This window comes from Panthera leo, chromosome D2 (assembly GCF_018350215.1).
Source record: "Panthera leo isolate Ple1 chromosome D2, P.leo_Ple1_pat1.1, whole genome shotgun sequence".
NCBI classification, from domain to species: domain Eukaryota; kingdom Metazoa; phylum Chordata; class Mammalia; order Carnivora; family Felidae; genus Panthera; species Panthera leo.
In genome coordinates this window covers 13,970,118-13,988,021 of record NC_056689.1, presented here as the reverse complement: position 1 = coordinate 13,988,021, position 17,904 = coordinate 13,970,118, and the positions used below count along the sequence as shown (strand labels likewise).

At 43.2% G+C, this 17,904-nt stretch overlaps 1 protein-coding gene across 2 annotated transcripts in view; it reads right to left on the bottom strand.

Moving 5' to 3' along the window:
* The window catches only part of TARBP1 (TAR (HIV-1) RNA binding protein 1), a 90,671-nt gene that overhangs the window by 42,660 nt on the left and 30,107 nt on the right, over positions 1-17,904 (bottom strand). For both annotated transcript variants that reach the window (XM_042907750.1, XM_042907751.1), the window contains exons 11-15: positions 17,453-17,552; positions 16,308-16,480; positions 10,449-10,546; positions 6,395-6,556; positions 60-247 (exon numbers count right to left, since the gene is read on the bottom strand). In XM_042907750.1, the coding sequence (XP_042763684.1) occupies positions 60-247; positions 6,395-6,556; positions 10,449-10,546; positions 16,308-16,480; positions 17,453-17,552 (721 nt within the window). The remainder of the gene's footprint in view (positions 1-59; positions 248-6,394; positions 6,557-10,448; positions 10,547-16,307; positions 16,481-17,452; positions 17,553-17,904) is intronic.

Below are 17,904 nucleotides of genomic sequence, written 5' to 3'. Positions count from 1 at the left end.
AACGGGAGCAGAAAGACGCCCTTCGTGTAGCAGCTGTCCTCCAGGGTGCACACGCCTACCTGCTCTCCTCCTCTGCGTGGGGCTTCTGCAGCGTGTGATTGAGCGGGAGAGCGGAGAGGCACCTCTCCGTGGGCCCAGCCTCCAGAGAGCCGAGCTGCACTTCCGGCGTCCGGTCGGTGGCCTCACACACCGTGGCCAAGGCAGCCATGCTAATGACCCTCTGGACCTGCGTGCCCAGCGTGGGCTCCTGAGGGGGAAACGGAACAATCTTATTTCACGTAGGCCAGTCCCACCCAGGCAGGACCCGAGAGCCCAGCCTACGGACGCCTCACACCCTCCCGTCCCCCTCCCGGCGACCGCCCATCAGTGAGAACAAGGGGGAACCCGACACCGCCCGTCAGGTTCGGTCCGTTCGCTTCGCCACTTCCGTACACATGGGCGGTGAACAAATGTAAGGTGGCAATAAAAATTCAGCAGTTCCGACTAAGAAGACAACTGGATCGCTTCGATTTGGGGGGTGGGTCCCTGGAAGCAGTCCCATGACGGATGAGCCGCACACAGAGCCCGCGAGTATACGTGAAGCAGCACTTCTCCATCTTTTTCCTACCCACGTACGCATTCGGACACATTTCTACGGGGGAGTCTCGCTTTCACTGTCTGGCTGGAGTGTGTGAAGGGAAACAAGGCTCCAGGCGTACATGCAAATAATTCCTCCGCTCAGCTGTTAGCTGCCTCGGGAGAGGGGACACGGCACAGCGACCAGGAGCTACTCATGAACCACGGGGAAGAGGTCTGAATCCCGGCTCTGAACTCAATACCGGCCTGCCTGTGGACACGGCACACCTTAGCTTTCTCACCTGTAAAATGGGGACAATAATAGAATCCACCCTTCAGTGTTACTGTGACAGTTAAACAGATGGGAGGATTTCACGGGTAGCACTTGATGCTCTACAGGCAGGAGCGCAAAGGAAGGAAACCAACACGGCCTGGCGTCGCACTGAGACGGGAAACCCATTACTACCACCACCACAGAAGCCAGGAGTGCAGGCCAGAACCCAACACACGGAAAACAGCTGCATCGAGAGTCTGAAAGAGGGCTCCCCAATACTACCAGCCCGAGAGGACCTCTCTGCTACTCATTCCGTTCCTCCCCCCCCCAACCCCCCGTAAAATAAATCCACTATCTCTACGGATAAATTGTGCGTAGCGACACTGTCACCACAAGAAGTAAAATTCAGTGTTACTTTTAGTCAGTATGGTCCCTGTTAACCTTAACATAGTTCAGTGAATTACTAAAACAAGCCATCTTTTAAGAATCACTGTGATAGGGTTCATGGTTTTGGTCTACATTCAAAGCTCACAAAGTCCTCTCACGGTGCGAATGCATTAATACATACCGGACAAGATGTGGAAGTACTAATCAGGCTTCCTTATCATTTTCTTTTGGGACAGTTCTTAAAAACAACTTTAAAAACTACATTATTAAAGCAATCATGTACATTCTCTGTTTTAATTAGCAGCCTGGACTTTCTGTGTGCCAGACGCTGTTCAAAAGTCTTAGCATGTATGAGCTCACTTTAACTCTCATGATCAACTCTGTAACCCTCATTTTGCAGTGGTGGTAAATGAGGCACAGAGACGTTAAGTAACTTCCTCAAGGTCACACAGCTAGCAAGGTTAAACACAGGATCCACATCTAGGAAGTCTAACCCCAAAGCCTGTGCTCATAACCACTACGCCTTTTTATGCCATGTTGGCTTTTTTTTTTTTTAATGAAATTTATTGTCAAATTGGTTTCCATACAACACTCAGTGCTCATCCCAACAGGTGCCCTCAAACCCATCACCCATCCACCCCTCCCTCCCACCTCCCATAAACCCTCAGTTTGTTCTCAGTTTTTAGGAGTCTCTTATGTTTTGGCTCCCTCCCTCTCTAACCATTTTTTTTTCTTCCCCTCCCCCATGGTCTTCTGTTAAGTTTCTCAGGATCCACATAGGAATGAAAACATATGGAATCTGTCCTTCTCTGTATGACTTATTTCACTTAGCATCACACTCTCCAGTTCCATCCACGTTGCTACAAAAGGCCATATTTCATTCTTTCTCATTGCCACGTAGTACTCCATTGTGTATATAAACCACAATTTCTTTATCCATTCATCAGTTGATGGACATTTAGGCTCTTTCCATAATTTGGCTATTGTTGAGAGTGCTGCTATAAACATTGGGGTACAAGTGCATCAGTACTATGCATCAGTACTCCTGTATCCCTTGGGTAAATTCCTAGCAGTGCTACTGCTGGGTCATAGGGTAGGTCTATTTTTAATTTTTTGAGGACCCTCCACACTTTTCCAAAGCGGCTGTACCAGTTTGCATTCCCACCAACAGTGCAAGAGGGTTCCCGTTTCTCTACATCCTCTCCAGCATCTTAGTCTCCTGTTTTGTTCATTTTAGCCACTCTGACTGGCGTGAGGGGATATCTGAGCGTGGTTTTGATTTGTATTTCCCTGATGAGGAGTGACATCGAGCATCTTTTAATGTGCCTGTTGGCCATCTGGATGTCTTCTTTAGAGAAGTGTCTATTCATGTTTTCTGCCCATTTCTTCACTGGATTATTTGTTTTTCAGGTGTGGAGTTTGGTGAGCTCTTTATAGATTTTGGATACTAGCCCTTTGTCCAATATGTCATTTGCAAATATCTTTTCCCATTCTGTTGGTTGCCTTTTAGTTTTGTTGATTGTTTGCTGTGCAGAAGCTTTTTATCTTCATGAGGTCCCAATAGTTCATTTTGGCTTTTAATTCCCTTGCCTTCGGGGATGTGCCAAGTAAGAAATTGCTGCGGCTGAGGTCAGAGAGGTTTTTTCCTGCTTTGTCCTCTAGGGTTTTGATGGTTTCCTGTCTCACATTTAGATCCTTTATCCATTTTGAATTTATTTTTGTGAATGATGTAAGAAAGTGGTCTAGTTTCATCCTTCTGCATATTGCTGTCCAGTTCTCCCAGCACCATTTGTTAAAGAGATTGTCTTTTTTCCATTGGATATTCTTTCCTGCTTTGTCAAAGATTAGTTGGCCATACATTTGTGGGTCTAGTTCTGGGGTTTCTATTCTATTCCATTGGTCTATGTGTCTGTTTTTGTGCCAATATCATGCTGTCTTGATGGTTACAGCTTTGTAGTAGAGGCTAAAGTCTGGGATTGTGATGCCTCCTGCTTTGGTCTTCTTCTTTAAAATTACTTTGGCTATTCGGGGGCTTTTGTGGTTCCATATGAATTTTAGGATTGCTTGTTCTAGCTTCGAGAAGAATGCTGGTGCAATTTTGATTGGGATTGCACTGAATGTGTAGATAGCTTTGGGTAGTATTGACATTTTAACAATATTTATTCTTCCAACCCATGAGCACGGAATGTTTTTCCGTTTCTTTATATCTTCTTCAATTTCCCTCATAAGCTTTCTATAGTTTTCAGCATACAGATCTTTTACATCTTTGGTCAGCTTTATTCCTAGGTATTTTATGATTCTTGGTGCAATTGTGAATGGGATCAGTTTCTTTATTTGTCTTTCTGTTGCTTCATTATTAGTGTATAAGAATGCAACTGATTTCTGTACATTGATTTTGTATCCTGTGACTTTGCTGAATTCATGTATCAGTTCTGGCAGACTTTTGGTGGAGTCTATCGGATTTTCCATGTATAATATCATGACATCTGCAAAAAGTGAAAGCTTAACTTCATCTTTGCCAAGTCTATCGGATTTTCCATGTATAATATCATGACATCTGCAAAAAGTGAAAGCTTAACTTCATCTTTGCCAATTTTGATGCCTTTGATTTCCTTTTGTTGTCTGATTGCTGATGCTAGAACCTTCAATACTGTGTTAAACAACAGCGGTGAGAGTGGACATCCCTGTCGTGTTCCTGATCTCAGGGAGCAAGCTCTCAGTTTTTCCCCATTGAGGATGATATTAGCTGTGGGCTTTTCATAATGCCTACTTATGATGTTTAAGTATGTTCCTTCTATCCCGACTTTCTTGAGGGTTTTCATTAAGAAAGGATGCTGAATTTTGTCAAATGCTTTTTCTGCATCGATTGACAGGATCATATGGTTCTTATCTTTTCTTTTATTAATGTGATGTATCACACTGATTGATTTGCAAATGTTGAACCAGCCCTGCAGCCCAAGAATGAATCCCACTTGATCATGGTGAATGATTCTTTTTATATGCTTTTGAATTCGATTTGCTAGTATCTTATTGAGGTATTCATCAGGGATATTGGCCAGGGATATTCTCTTTTTTTACTGGGTCTCTGGTTTAGGAATCAAAGTAATGCTGGCTTCATAGAATAAGTCTGGAAGTTTTCCTTCCCTTTCTATTTTTTGGAATAGCTTGAGAAGGATAGGTATTATCTCTGCTTTAAATGTCTGGTAGAATTCCCCTGGGAAGCCATCTGGTCCTGGACTGATAAGAATACGGTAATTGCAGGGGACTTTAATACACCGCTTACAACATTGGATAGATCATCTAGACACAGGATCAATAAAGAAACAAGGGCCCTGAATGATACACTGGATCAGATGCACTTGATAGATATATTCAGAACTCTGCATCACAAAGCAACAGAATATACTTTCTTCTCGAGTGCACATGGAACCTTCTCCAAGATAGATCACATACTGGGTCACAAAACAGCCCTTCATAAGTATACAAGAATTGAGATCATACCATGCATACTTTCAGACCACAATGCAATGAAGCTTGAAATCAACCACAAGAAAAAGTCTGGAAAACCTCCAAAAGATTGGAGGTTAAAGAACACCCTACTAAAGAATGAATGGGTCAACCAGGCAATTAGAGAAGAAATTAAAATATATATGGAAACAAACGAAAATGAAAATACAACAATCCAAACGCTTTGGGATGCAGCGAAGGCAGTCCTGAGAGGAAAATACATTGCAATCCAGGCCTATCTCAAGATACAAGAAAAATCCCAAATACAAAATCTAACAGCACACCTAAAGGAAACAGAAACAGGACAGCAAAGACACCCCAAACCCAGCAGAAGAAGAGAAATAATAAAGATCAGAGCAGAAATAAACAATATAGAATCTAAAAAACTAGAGCAGATCAATGAAACCAAGAGTTGGTTTTTTGTAAAAATAAACAAAATTGATAAGCCTCTAGCCAGGCTTCTCAAAAAGAAAAGGGAGATGACCCAAATAGATAAAATCATGAATGAAAATGGGATTATTATAACCAATCCCTCAGAAATACAAGCAATTATCAGGGGATACTATGAAAAATTATATGCCAACAAACTAGACCACCTGGAAGAAATGGACAAATTCCTAAACACCCACACACTTCCAAAACTCAAACAGGAAGAAATAGAAAGCTTGAACAGACCCATAACCAGTGAAGAAATTGAATCAGTTTTATGCCATGTTTAAGAAAAACTTATAGGTACTAAAATCTAGAGGAAAATACACATACACATAAGTTATTCCCAAAACAAGAAAGACAAATACTACAATGGAGGCATAAAGAATAGGTAAATAAATGAGTCACTGACCCAAGTTGGGCCCTATAAGGACCGAGCAGATTACTGACAAGCATTGTCAGTGGAAGGAGCGGACAGAAAGCCTAGATGGGGAAGGATGTGGCATGTGCTTGTCGTCCGTGAAGCTCTACGAGGTGGCCTAGCGTGACTACAGCAAAATGGTACTGGTTGGGGGAGGAGTAGAGGGGGAACAGTGTAAGACCAGGGCAGACAATGGGGTCGAGAGGCAAGGATGGGGGATGCTGGATGTGTTAGTACACGTTATATGTCATATATCAGATATTATGTATATGTCACATCCCATATATTGTATACATTGAGACACATTAACGTGTCCCTTACTGGTTGGTATGGAGGCAAAGACTCAGTGCAAATCCACAATCTGTATCTAAATGGTCTTTTTTTTTTAATTTTTTTTTTTTTAACGTTTATTTATTTTTCAGACAGAGAGAGACACAGCATGAATGGGGGAGGGGCAGAGAGAGAGGGAAACACAGAATCGGAAGCAGGCTCCAGGCTCTGAGCCATCAGCCCAGAGCCCGACGTGGGGCTCGAACCCGCGGACCGCGAGATCGTGACCTGAGCCGAAGTCGGACGCTTAACCGACTGAGCCACCCAGGCGCCCCTCTAAATGGTCTTAAGACTGAAGTCACCACGCCTTTGTTATATACCTAATATTAGGACAGGAGTCCCAGTCTTCATCAAATATTATGAACAAAGGATACTATGTTAAAGTTAAATTTCAGCAGACACTTTTCATGTCAGAATATTGTATGATAATCAAATACGTATTCTACATACGCCTCATTCAACCGAACTATACACCCTGAATCAAGGATTACCTGTCCATGGTCCATCTCTTGAAGATGCCGAATGGATGCATTTTTCAAAGGAGAAATAACTCTCCAAATGGGGTTGCCTCGTTTCCACCCAACCTTCGAATGGAGATTTATAAGCTCAGTTAATACCGTCAGGTATAAATGGCAACGGTCCAGATCGGAAACCTAAGACAGACAACAAAACACGTTAACACGCAGGGCTCGTGGTTTTCATCAACCTGTGAGAGTTCAGACAGAAAATAAATTACCTTATTTAAATGCAGTAAAACAAGATACTAATAAGAGAAAACAAGCCATCTCCTCCAAGAGGCCCTCCATAATCTCCCCGAGCAGAGCTGAAGACTTCCTTCCCTGTGCTGACACAGCGACTGCACTCAACGCAACTGCAGCACACGTCACCATTTACTCCTCTTGCTGGCGCTCTGATCACGAGACCCTGGAAGGCAGAGACTGTGTCCTACCAACTCTTGCGTCCCAGGGCCAACACGTCATAAATAATGACAACTAGAACAAGGAAACTGCCTTTGTTTCAGGCAGATTGCGACACTCTGTTCTTACTAGGAAGGCTGCGGTCCCACCTCCCTAAGACGATGACTGAGTTTCAGAGAGGACACACGGCTCACCCAGCATCTCAGGGCTGGTGTGTAGGAGAGGTGGAACTGAACGCCTTGTATCTGAGACTCGTAGACACGTGCTTCAGTCCAGCTCTACCACCCACCGGCCCCGTGATCTAACCTCCGCAGGCCTGATCCCTCATCCACAAAATGCGGAGGGTAACGTCCACCCGTCACGGGGGTTCTGAAACAACTGAAAGTATGCTAAGTGGAGGAGCCCCGAATGGCGGGCCTGATGATTACTACCGTGCTCTTTACGGATGATATCCTCGGAGGCCTTCCACCACACCAGGAAGCACAGAATTCATCCATTTAATCAGTTTTTACTGAGCAACCACCACATGTGAGGCACTCCAAGGGCCGGGCCCCCGGGCAGACAGGAAGGAACAGCTGCAGGAGCTGGTGGAGACCGGACACTGGGGTGAGACTGAGGGACAGAGTGCCAGGGAGGATTCTTAGAAACTGGCCGGATGGTGGTACATTCACTGAGAAGGGAATGGTGAGGGCTTCAGTTCTGAATGGCTTAAGTGTGACAGATGCAACTGGGCCATCAAAGAGCTCTAGGCTGACGGGGCGGTAGGCTGGGGAAAGCAGCTGGCGGTGAAGACAGAGAGGTAGGGTCCCTGGCACCACCAAAGCTGGGGGTGCAGCCTAGAGGGCCTCCCTCAACAGAGGAGACTGAGAAAATAAGGGCCCGGGTCACCCTTACAAAAGCGCCGACGTTCGGGGTGCCGGGGTGGCTCAGTGGGTTGAGCGTCCGACTTCAGCTCAGGTCATGATCTCATGGTTCACAGGTTCAAGCCCTGTGTCGGGCTCTGTGCTGACAGCTCAGAGCCTGGAGCCTGCTTCGGATTCTGTGTGTGTGTGTGTGTGTGTGTGTGTCTCTCTGCCCCTCCCCCACTCGTGCTCTCTCTCGCTCTCTCTCTCTCAAAACAAAACAGAACAAAACAAAAAACGCTAAAAGTGCTGACGTTCAAGTCTACGTAGTAGAGAACGGACGTTCAAACAGAAGTGGGGGAGATGGCAGAGCGATGGGGCCACAACCAGGACAGGAAGGTGTCACAGACGCTGAGGACGCCTGGTGTTTCCAGGGGGGAGTGGTTGATGTGTCCAGCAGGGCTGAGGAGTCAAGGAAACTGGGACTTGAAAAGCACCCATTTGGTTTATGACAACTTTAGAGACAGCTGTTTCCGTGTGACAGAAGAGGCAGAAATCAGAGAACAGAGTGGCAGGTCGTGTTTATAAACAAGCTGACGAAGAGAGGAAAACTGAAGGGACCGTGGAATTGAGAGGGTCTTTAAGATGAGGGGCTCTTAAGTTGTTTCAGTGCTCATGAAAAAAAAAATCCAAGAGACAAGGAGAGGCTGAAAATACGAGAGAGAGAGAGAGAGAGAGAGACAGAGAGACAGAGAGACAGAGACAGAGAGACAGAGAGAGGAGGGAGGGAGGGGAGAGAGCGAGAGGGAGGGAGGGAGAGAGGGACGAGAGAGAGAGAGAGAGAGACAGAGACAGAGACAGAGAGACAGACAGAGAGAGGAGGGAGGGAGGGGAGAGAGCGAGAGGGAGGGAGGGAGAGAGGAACGAGAGAGAGAGAGAGAGAGAGAGAGAGACAGAGAGACAGAGACAGAGAGACAGACAGAGAGAGGAGGGAGGGAGGGGAGAGAGCGAGAGGGAGGGAGGGAGAGAGGGGATGGACAACCGTAAGGTTCTTGAACGGATGGAACAGTGCAGACCGCTGTGCTCTACAGGAACCCAGGAAGGCGGGAGATGGGTTCAGGTGTGGCAGCTGCTGGTCCCACGTTGGGGGGATGCAGCGTTCCCCGGGGGGGGTGCAGTGTGCCTGAGGGGGGGCAGTGCGCCGGAGCAGCCTGCAGCCGAGCGAGGGTCCTCCCTCGCTCCGATTCCACGGCCTCACGTAGGCAACTCGAAATCAGCCATGGAAACTGATGTGATACTACGAACCTGTCTTTTTTTTCCCTGAAAGCCGGTTGTTAAATAAAATCACATTAATCCTTCCCCCTTTTTCTTTTAAAAGTTTGTTTATTCTGAGAGACAGAGACAATGCAAGTGGGGGAGGGGCAGAGAGAGCAAGAGAGACCTCAAGAGCGAGAGCGAGAGCGAGAGCGAGAGAGAGAGAGAATCCCAAGTGGGCTTTGTGCTGACAGCCCAGAGCCCGACTTAGGGCTTGAACTCATGAAACCACAAGATCGTGACCTGAGTGGAAATCAAGAGTCTGATGCTTAACCAACTGAGCCACCCGGGCGCCCCTAGTCCTTCCCCTTTCAAAGCTATTTTTAGCTTTAAATTCCAAACAAACCAAAACAGTTATGTTCTGTAACGGGTATATGGAGGCTCATTATACTTCTTTTGTGTATGTCTGAAAATTTCCCTAATAGAAAGATAATGTAATACTGGTGGTAATAAAGTGATATTGATGCAAAACAAACCCAAAGAGTTACTTCTTTATGAACCGCCCTCTTCGGAACATATGTGTAGCAATGCCACTATGAGCAACTGCTTAATAAGAAGAAAGCTAAACACCCCCCCGCCCCCACTCCAAGGGGCTTTTTCTCCATATATCTTTGCCTTCCTGTCGTAACAATTCAGGTCTTGCAGCATAAAACTTGCCTTTTTTGTATTTTCACACTTGCCCATGAGGCTTTCAAATGTACTTAAGTGAGTATTCTAAAGAAAAGGTGAAATAAGCATATTTTCATGCTTTGTTCACAATCTATTGATTCTAAACCCTTAACATTCATCCCTAGAGATTTCAACCAAAAAAAAAAAAAAAATGAAGAATAAGCATTCCTACATGAATTGGCATTTTCAAAATATTCTTGAAGAAAAAGGGAAATTACTTTCTTTCCTTTTTTTTAATTCCAGCATAGTTAACATACAGTGTTATATTAGTTTCGGGTGTTATTTTTCTCAGCTGTCCTAGAAGGAACAGTCTGTGGAGAATAGAGACAGAGCAGGTAAGGAGGACGCTTACCTCAGAACTGACTGCTTTCTACTCTGTGTTTCAGAATCACTTGCAGAGCTTTGGAAACATACATGGACTATTACCTGGTCCCACCCCAAACATCCCAAATCAGAATCTCTGGATCCTACAAACCAAATACACATCGAATATGCTAAATATTCCAGATATGTTACACCATGCAAAACTCCCTAGCCCCTGGGAAGTAGATGTATTATCTCCATCTTGCAGATGAGGAAACTAAGGCTCAGAAAAGCTACATAACTTTCCCAAGGACTTGGTTATGACTCAGATGGAATGAAAGTAAGGAGGAGACTCCGAAGCTTGTGTTTTTTTCTGCTTCCTAAGGTGTCTTCTCCAGAAACTATCACATTAGTTTTCTCGATTTAATACAATGCCTGCCAGTAAGTAATCACTCAAATATTGACGAAAAGAATGAAAAGTGACTCCTAGGAATACTTACACTACTCAGTTCATTCATGGTAAGCCGTCGGAGAATAAATTCAGAAATGCTCTCTGCAGTAGACATGACAAAGTTCTGAAGAAGAGTAGACACCTCATCTGTACAGGAAAAAAAGTGTGCAGCTGAATGACAGATGTTAAGTTCCTCGGTACAAGAAAAATGCCAGATTTTCTAGTAAAAGTACATCTATGTTAAGCACGTGAGTGAATCACTAACCAAAACTGAATTCCAATAAAACAACAGTCATTAGTATTATGGGGAAATCTTTAATTCACCTTAAAACTCATTTAGGAGTTTTAGTTCTGGATAAGATGGAACAGGGACACACCAGCCTCTCTCACTATAAAACCCAGACTGAATAACTGAGCAGCTATGTGGAGACTCTACAAGGCAGAAAGTAGTGGAGGGATTCAGAAAGCAGTAACACCACACACAGTGACCTTGGTCTTCCTGCAGACTGGAACCACGTGCAGGAGCAGTCAAGAAAGCAGGCAGCCTGATGGGCCCTAACTTTCTCATCAGAGAATGAAAAGGGGGGAACCCCAGAGGAGCAGACAATGAGTCCTTAGGAGATTCCTGAGAGAGAGGTACTCAGGTAAATAGCCCCAGAAAGTGGTCTGTGAACTGCTGGGCTCCCCCCGAGCTGCCCTGCATGGACCGGCTACTAAGCAGCATCCCAAAGACTTTCGGAACTCAACTAACAGAGAGACAGCTGCCCACGTCCCAGACTGGCCACTGGGAGGATCACATGTCAAGGTCAAGACCACACGACAAAGGATCGGAAAACAAAAGTGACAGCAGAACGAACGTGCACAGAAGATGGGACATCAGGAATTGGGGCTGAACCTGAAGCTGATTGTCATCGACACAAGAATATCAACGTTCTCCACAGGATGTAAACAAGACCCAGAGTCTCCTAACACGATATTCAAAATCTCTAGGATACGATCCAAAACAAGAGGGCACATGAAGCATCAGGAAGTTCCTACCCCACGAGGGAAAAGACAATCTACAAAAGCCAACAAGATGATGCAGACTCTAGAATAATCTGACAAAGACTCCCAAGCAGCTAATGATAAAATGCTTCAACAATCAATCAATACACCCTCTGGAAACTTATGGGAAAATAGAAAGTCTCAGCAAAGAAATGTAAGATATACACAAAAACCAAATAGGAATTTTGTAGTTGAAAAGTACAATTACTGTAATTTTAAAAACTCACTGCATGGGAACAATAACAGAAAGGAGATGCAAGAAAAAAGAGTTTGTGAACTTGAAAACAGACCAACAAAATAAAATAAATCATATGCAATATGATAGAGTATAACCAAACTGCTTAAAAACTGAAGACAAAGAAACAACCTTGAAAGCAGAGAAAAACAGTGTTACTACCTACGCAAAGAACACTTGGAATTACCAGAGAATTCTAATGGCAGCCAGAAGCAAATGCAGTATTTTTAAATTGCTAAAAGACCCGTCAAACCAGAATTTTATATCCAGTAAAATATTCCTCAAAAGGTGAAATAAAGACACTCTCAGATGAAAAAAAAAAAAAACTAAGAATTCACTGGCAGCAAACCTGTTCCAAAAGAAATGCTAAAAGCTGTTTTTCAAACACAAAGTATATGATGCCCCAGGAAAACACGGGGCATCAGGGATGAAAGAAAAGCAAAAGAAACCACAAACATCTAGGTAAATACAATAGGCTACACTCATGAAATCTTTAAAATCTCTTTGATGGTTAAAAGCAAAAATTCTAACATTGTCTGGCAGTTTTCAGTAAATGCAGATAGAAGACAGCTATAATACATGGGGGAGAAAGGGGCAAAGGGAGTCCATACGGTGGTCAAGTTTCTACATTCATTTCAAGCAGTAAAACATTAATTCTAAACAGAGTGTTAGGTATGCACACTGTAATCCCTATAGCAATCACACACAAACACACACACAAAGCTTTAGATGTTTAGTAAAAAACACAATGGGTAAATTAAAATGGAATATGAAGTAATGTTCAAACTGCCCAAAACAAGCCAAAAGAGGGAAAGACGGAAATGAAAAACGGGAATAAACAGAACACAAAAAATAAAATGACAGACCTAAACCCAAACATATATGTAATTACATTAAATGCGAATAGTCTACACCAACTAAAAGACAGTGTCTGAATGGCCAAAAAATCATGACATATGCTGTCTGTAAGAAATTCACTTCAAATCTAAGGATGTGAATAGAATAAAAGTAAAAAAGCCAGGGAATAATACTATGCAAATTCTAATCCGAAGGAAGTAGGAGTGGTTATATCACTACCAGGCAAACTAGACTTCAGAGTAGAGGAAATAACCAGGGATAAAAAGGGGTATTACATATTGAGGAAAGAGTCAACTCACCAAGAAAACACACTCTTCTCAACATGAACACATAGGCACCTAACAACAGAACTGCAAAATACAGGACGCCAAACCAACAGAACTAGAAAGGAAAAGAGGCAAACTCAAACTCAGACCTGAGGACTCCAGCACTCCCCTCTCAGTAACAGAGGAAACAGACACATCAAGTATATAAAATTGAGATGCACCACATAAGTCTTGGATCTGACATTTATAGGACACTCCACCCACCAACGGCAGAATACACATTTTTTCCAGGTACACGTGGAACAGTAGCTAAGACAGACCACACCCTAGATCATAAAACAAACCTTAATGAAGTTGTAAAAACTGAAAAGCGTACAAAGTATGCTCGCTGCCTAGAATAGAGTAAAAATAACAGAAAGATGATAAGAAAACCTCCAAACACATTTCTAAGTGATTCATGAGTAAAAGAGAGAGTCTCAAGAAAAGTTAGAAAATACTTTGCACTGAAATACAACACACCAAAAGTTTTGGGATGCAGTTAAAGCAAAACTTAAAAAAAAAAAAAAATCATAGCATGAGAGGTCATTTTCAAAAAGACCTAAAATCTACAACCTAAACTTCCACCTTAATTTTTTTTTAAATAGGCAAAATAAACTAAAAGCAAGCAGACAGAAGCAAACAAAAAACAGGAAGGAAATTGGAAAAAAAAAAAAATCAACAGGGGCGCCTGGGTGGCTCAGCTAGTTGAGCGTCCAACTCTTGGATTTTGGCTCAGGTCATGATCTCACAGTTTTTGAGTTGGAGCCCCACGTCGGGCTCCGTGCTGATAGCGTGGAGCCTGCGTGGGATTCTGTCTCCTTCTCTCTCTGCCCCTCTCCCACTTGCTTCCACTTGATGCTTAACTGACTGAGCCACCCACGGGCCCCAAATTTAAAAAATTTTAAACACGGGGCACCTCAGTGCTCAGTCAGTTGGGTGTCCAATTCCTTGATTTCAGCTCAGGTCAGGATCCCAGGGTCATGAGATTGAGCCCCGCATTGGGCTCTACACTGGCACTGAGGAGCCTGCTTGGGATTCTCTCTCCCTCTCTCTCTGCCCTTCCCCCACTTGCGCTCGCTCTCCCTCTCTCCACAACAAATAAACAAACTTTAAATAAATGATTTAAAACACAATTCGGTCAAAGTTGCCCCAAAGAGCATACTGCCAAGCCTCAATCCCAGCAGCTCACAGTAAGTCTACCTGGGTATTTCTGACTTTACCCTTATTTCTTCACTGCCCCTGGTACTGGTAATTAATTCCCAGACTGGTTCCTCATTTATAAAATGGAAATAACTCTTTTCTATTTTCCTCTTCCTTCATAAACGAAATCTTTCAGGATTAAGGTCTAGTTACAGTTAACGAAGCTTGATATGGTTTACCAGTCAAATGGAAGCCAACGGCTATCAAAATCAGACAGTATTTCCCTGGCTCTTCCTTGGTGACGTAAAGAGAGATATGCCTGAGGTACAACAGGAACACTGACATTCTGCGGGAAAGAATATAAAGCGTGTACACATTTAGGGACGCGAAGCTGGAAAGAAAGACACTTTTCACGACCTTATAAAGCTGAATGTGCACGTACCCTAGGAACCAGTACACAACGCTGGAGAGAGACACACCCAGGCCCACAAGACATGCAGACACGTGTTGGTGGCAGCACACATGTGACAGTCATAGCTACACTCCAACGTCCAGCACTAGGAAAGCGCATAAATAGTGGTGCCATCATACGAAAGATTACACAACGGGGAAAGTGACGAAGTCTAACAAAGGATGTGGAGGAAGCTTAGAAACACGTGAAGTGGCAAAAGTTACAGAAGACTTCCTACGGTGAAGTGACATTTCTGTAAAGCTCAAAAGCAGGAAAACTGGACAGTACGTTGTTGAGGAATATCTACAGATGAAATAAACCCATTTTTTAAAGTGCACGGAAGTGATAAAGACAAAAGTCAAAATTAGGAGGCAAACAGAGGGGACTGGGGGGTAACAGGTAACATCGTTCTTAGCTTGGGTAGTAAGTTCACAGGTGTTTGATTATCGGGCATCGTAACTTACATATAACATCACACACTCGTGTCTGTGTCAAATACCACAGTTTTCCAAATGGTGCCTATGACCCAGTCCTGCACTTGAAAGCACTGACCTTAGTACAAACAGTCAACACATGTCAAAGGAACCCAAATTTATGGCCTTAGCGAGTTGAAAAGCTTATAAAAAGTTACCATTACATGCGTCCAGCACCTGATTCTCCTGCCAGTATCAAAAATATCAGAATTTGGAAACTGGCTTTAAAAGTTCACAGGCACACGTTAAAATATAATCCCATTAGTGTTTTCCTCAGGCTTAGCCTCACAGCAGCGCTTCTCTAGGATTTTCACACAGCAAATTTCTAAAATTTCTAAATGGTGAGAACGGATTGGGAATCAAGGCTCATCCATGAATATTCTTGTCTCTAGTGTCTGTGGTTTCCAGCTACTGTTCTGCATATATCTTTGTTTAAGGAGAGACGAACTCAACGTTTCCATTACCACCACACTTTCTGTATGAATTATTTTCTACTTAAAAGGTACTTAGAGGGGCGCCTGCGTGCCTCTGTCGGTTAAGCGGCCGACTTCAGCTCAGGTCATGATCTCGCCATCCGTGAGTTCGAGCCCCGCGTCGGGCTCTGTGCTGACAGCTCAGAGCCTGGAGCCTCTTTGGATTCTGTGTCTCCCTCTCTCTGACCCTCCCCCATTCATGCTCTGTCTCTCTCTGTCTCAAAAATAAATGTTAAAAAAAAAAAAAATTAAAAAAAAAAAAAAAAAGGTACTTAGAGGGGCACCTGGGTGGCTCAGTCAGTTCAGCATCTGACTTCGGCTCAGGTCATGATTTCATGGTTCATGGGTTCAAGCCCTGCATTTGGCTCTGTGCTGACAGCTCAGAGCCTGGAGCCTGCTTCAGATTCTGTGTCTCCCTCTCTCTCTGCCCCCTGTCCCTGCTCGTGCTCTCTCTCTCTCTCTCTGAAAAATAAAGATTAAAAAAAAAGAAAAGGTACTGTCAAGACCAACGTATTTGAAAACAACTCTTTGTAAAATGACTACCATTCTCACGCTTTAGCTTAATTTCTGCAACATCTATCATAGTGGCCATGAGAAAGGGATCTTGCTGTAACATATATGAAATAGGGATCATTTTCATGGTCTGGAAATCAATGACTGAGCATAAATGGGAAAAAAAAAAAGACAAGCAAAGAAGATCAGGTTGTAAAATCAACAGTAACTGGCACATATGTAAAGGCTATGTTTCAGCTCCATGAGGGCAGGGGGCTTGTACCTTCACTGCTGGATCCCCAGTACCACCGGGAAATAGTCGATATCTGGTGAATGCATAAAGTAATCCTCTTATTTCAAAGAGGCAGGAATGTCCTCTCATTCCAAACACCAACAATATACCAAGCAAGACACCAACAGAAACTATTTGTCCTCACCATCTTGGGTACTGGAACCTTTCAACATGCAAGTGTGCAATAACTTCACCAGCAACTGCAGGCATCTGTCAGTTTTCAGCAAGGGCATGTAGGCATTTGTGCCCAACTTCATAAGGGATTCCAGAAGAGGATCTAAGAATATCCTTAATACATTCTGTGTTCTCCGCTTTTCACTAGATATTAAAAGACATGCCCAAATCAAGCATTTCAAAACCATGAAGAAATTCGTTTCCATCTATAACTTGCGGAACTGGTTATATAACTAATGGATTCAGTTAGACAGAATTAGTCTTATAGATGATGCAGACACGTAGCACCTGTTAGGACTGACCTCTCCCTCCGGCCTCTTCGCTGACCTCTCCAGTCTGTGCTTTCTCAGGGAGTACAGCATTGCACTCACAAAGAAAGCACAGGGAAGAACGTTCCACACTCAACTTTAAGCACAAGTATAAAGGGAATCCTACACCCAATTCATTCGGAAATTAACATGCTGAGACCCTGCTACAATAATTTAAAAACAAAACAAAACAAACATATGCTAGCCAAGGAAATGAGATGTTAACAAAAAATACAAAGAATTAAGGATTTATAAAAAAAAACATCATAACCAACTTTAGTACTAAAGCTTTGTCTAGAAAAGAGATTTGATGTTAATCGAATTAACTGCATATCATGCAAACACACTAGCAAGTGGAAGTTGCTTTCTGCAACAATCATAATCTGGTGAGAACCGATCTGTGCACATTTTCAAAATATAAATGAGACTGCTTTATCTTTATTACATTAATAAAAAGTACACGTTTTACAAATGTGTTGGGTTTGACCAACCCAGTAAATTTCTTTACCCAATCATATGTGAGAATCTTAAAATCTGTTCTAATATTCTTATATAAAACCAGTGATTACTGTATATAGTGTTTCTGACCTTCTCGAACAGCTGAACTTACTAACCTAAAAGCCTAATAAGGCCCCCATTCATATTAATTTATTGTTAATTTTAGGCATTTCTTTAGTGTACTGACAATGCTCTAGTTTCTTCTTTTAATACCCTGTGATCAACTCCATACAAATAATCATGGAAAAGTCTGAACAGGTACCATAAATTTGATTAGCCTTTTTTTTTTTTTTAGCTTGGAAACACTTACCTGTATTGAGACTTCATTCCTTCCACATCTACAGCCAACAAGACCATCATTGCAACAAGCTTGGCTTCAAACCAGTCAGGCATAAAGCAGTTTTCTCCTGCTTGAATAATAATAGTCAAGGTTTGCAAAGTGTTAACAAAATCCTTCAAAGATGAGGTTTCAAAACAAAACAGCCAAATGATTATGTCTTATCAATATCAGATTATAAGAGCTGAGATGAAATGCAGGACAACACCTTACAGTATAGCTCATCGTTATACGTGTTTAAATACAAACAAACAGGGGCACCTGAGTGGCTCAGTGAGCTAAGCATCCCACTTCAGCTCAGGTCATGATCTCACAGTTCGTGTGTTCGAGCCCTGCATCGGGCTCTGTGCTGACAGCTTAGAGCCTGGAGCCTGCTTCAGATTCTGTGTCTCCCTCTCTCTCTCTCTCTGCCCCTCTCCTGCTCA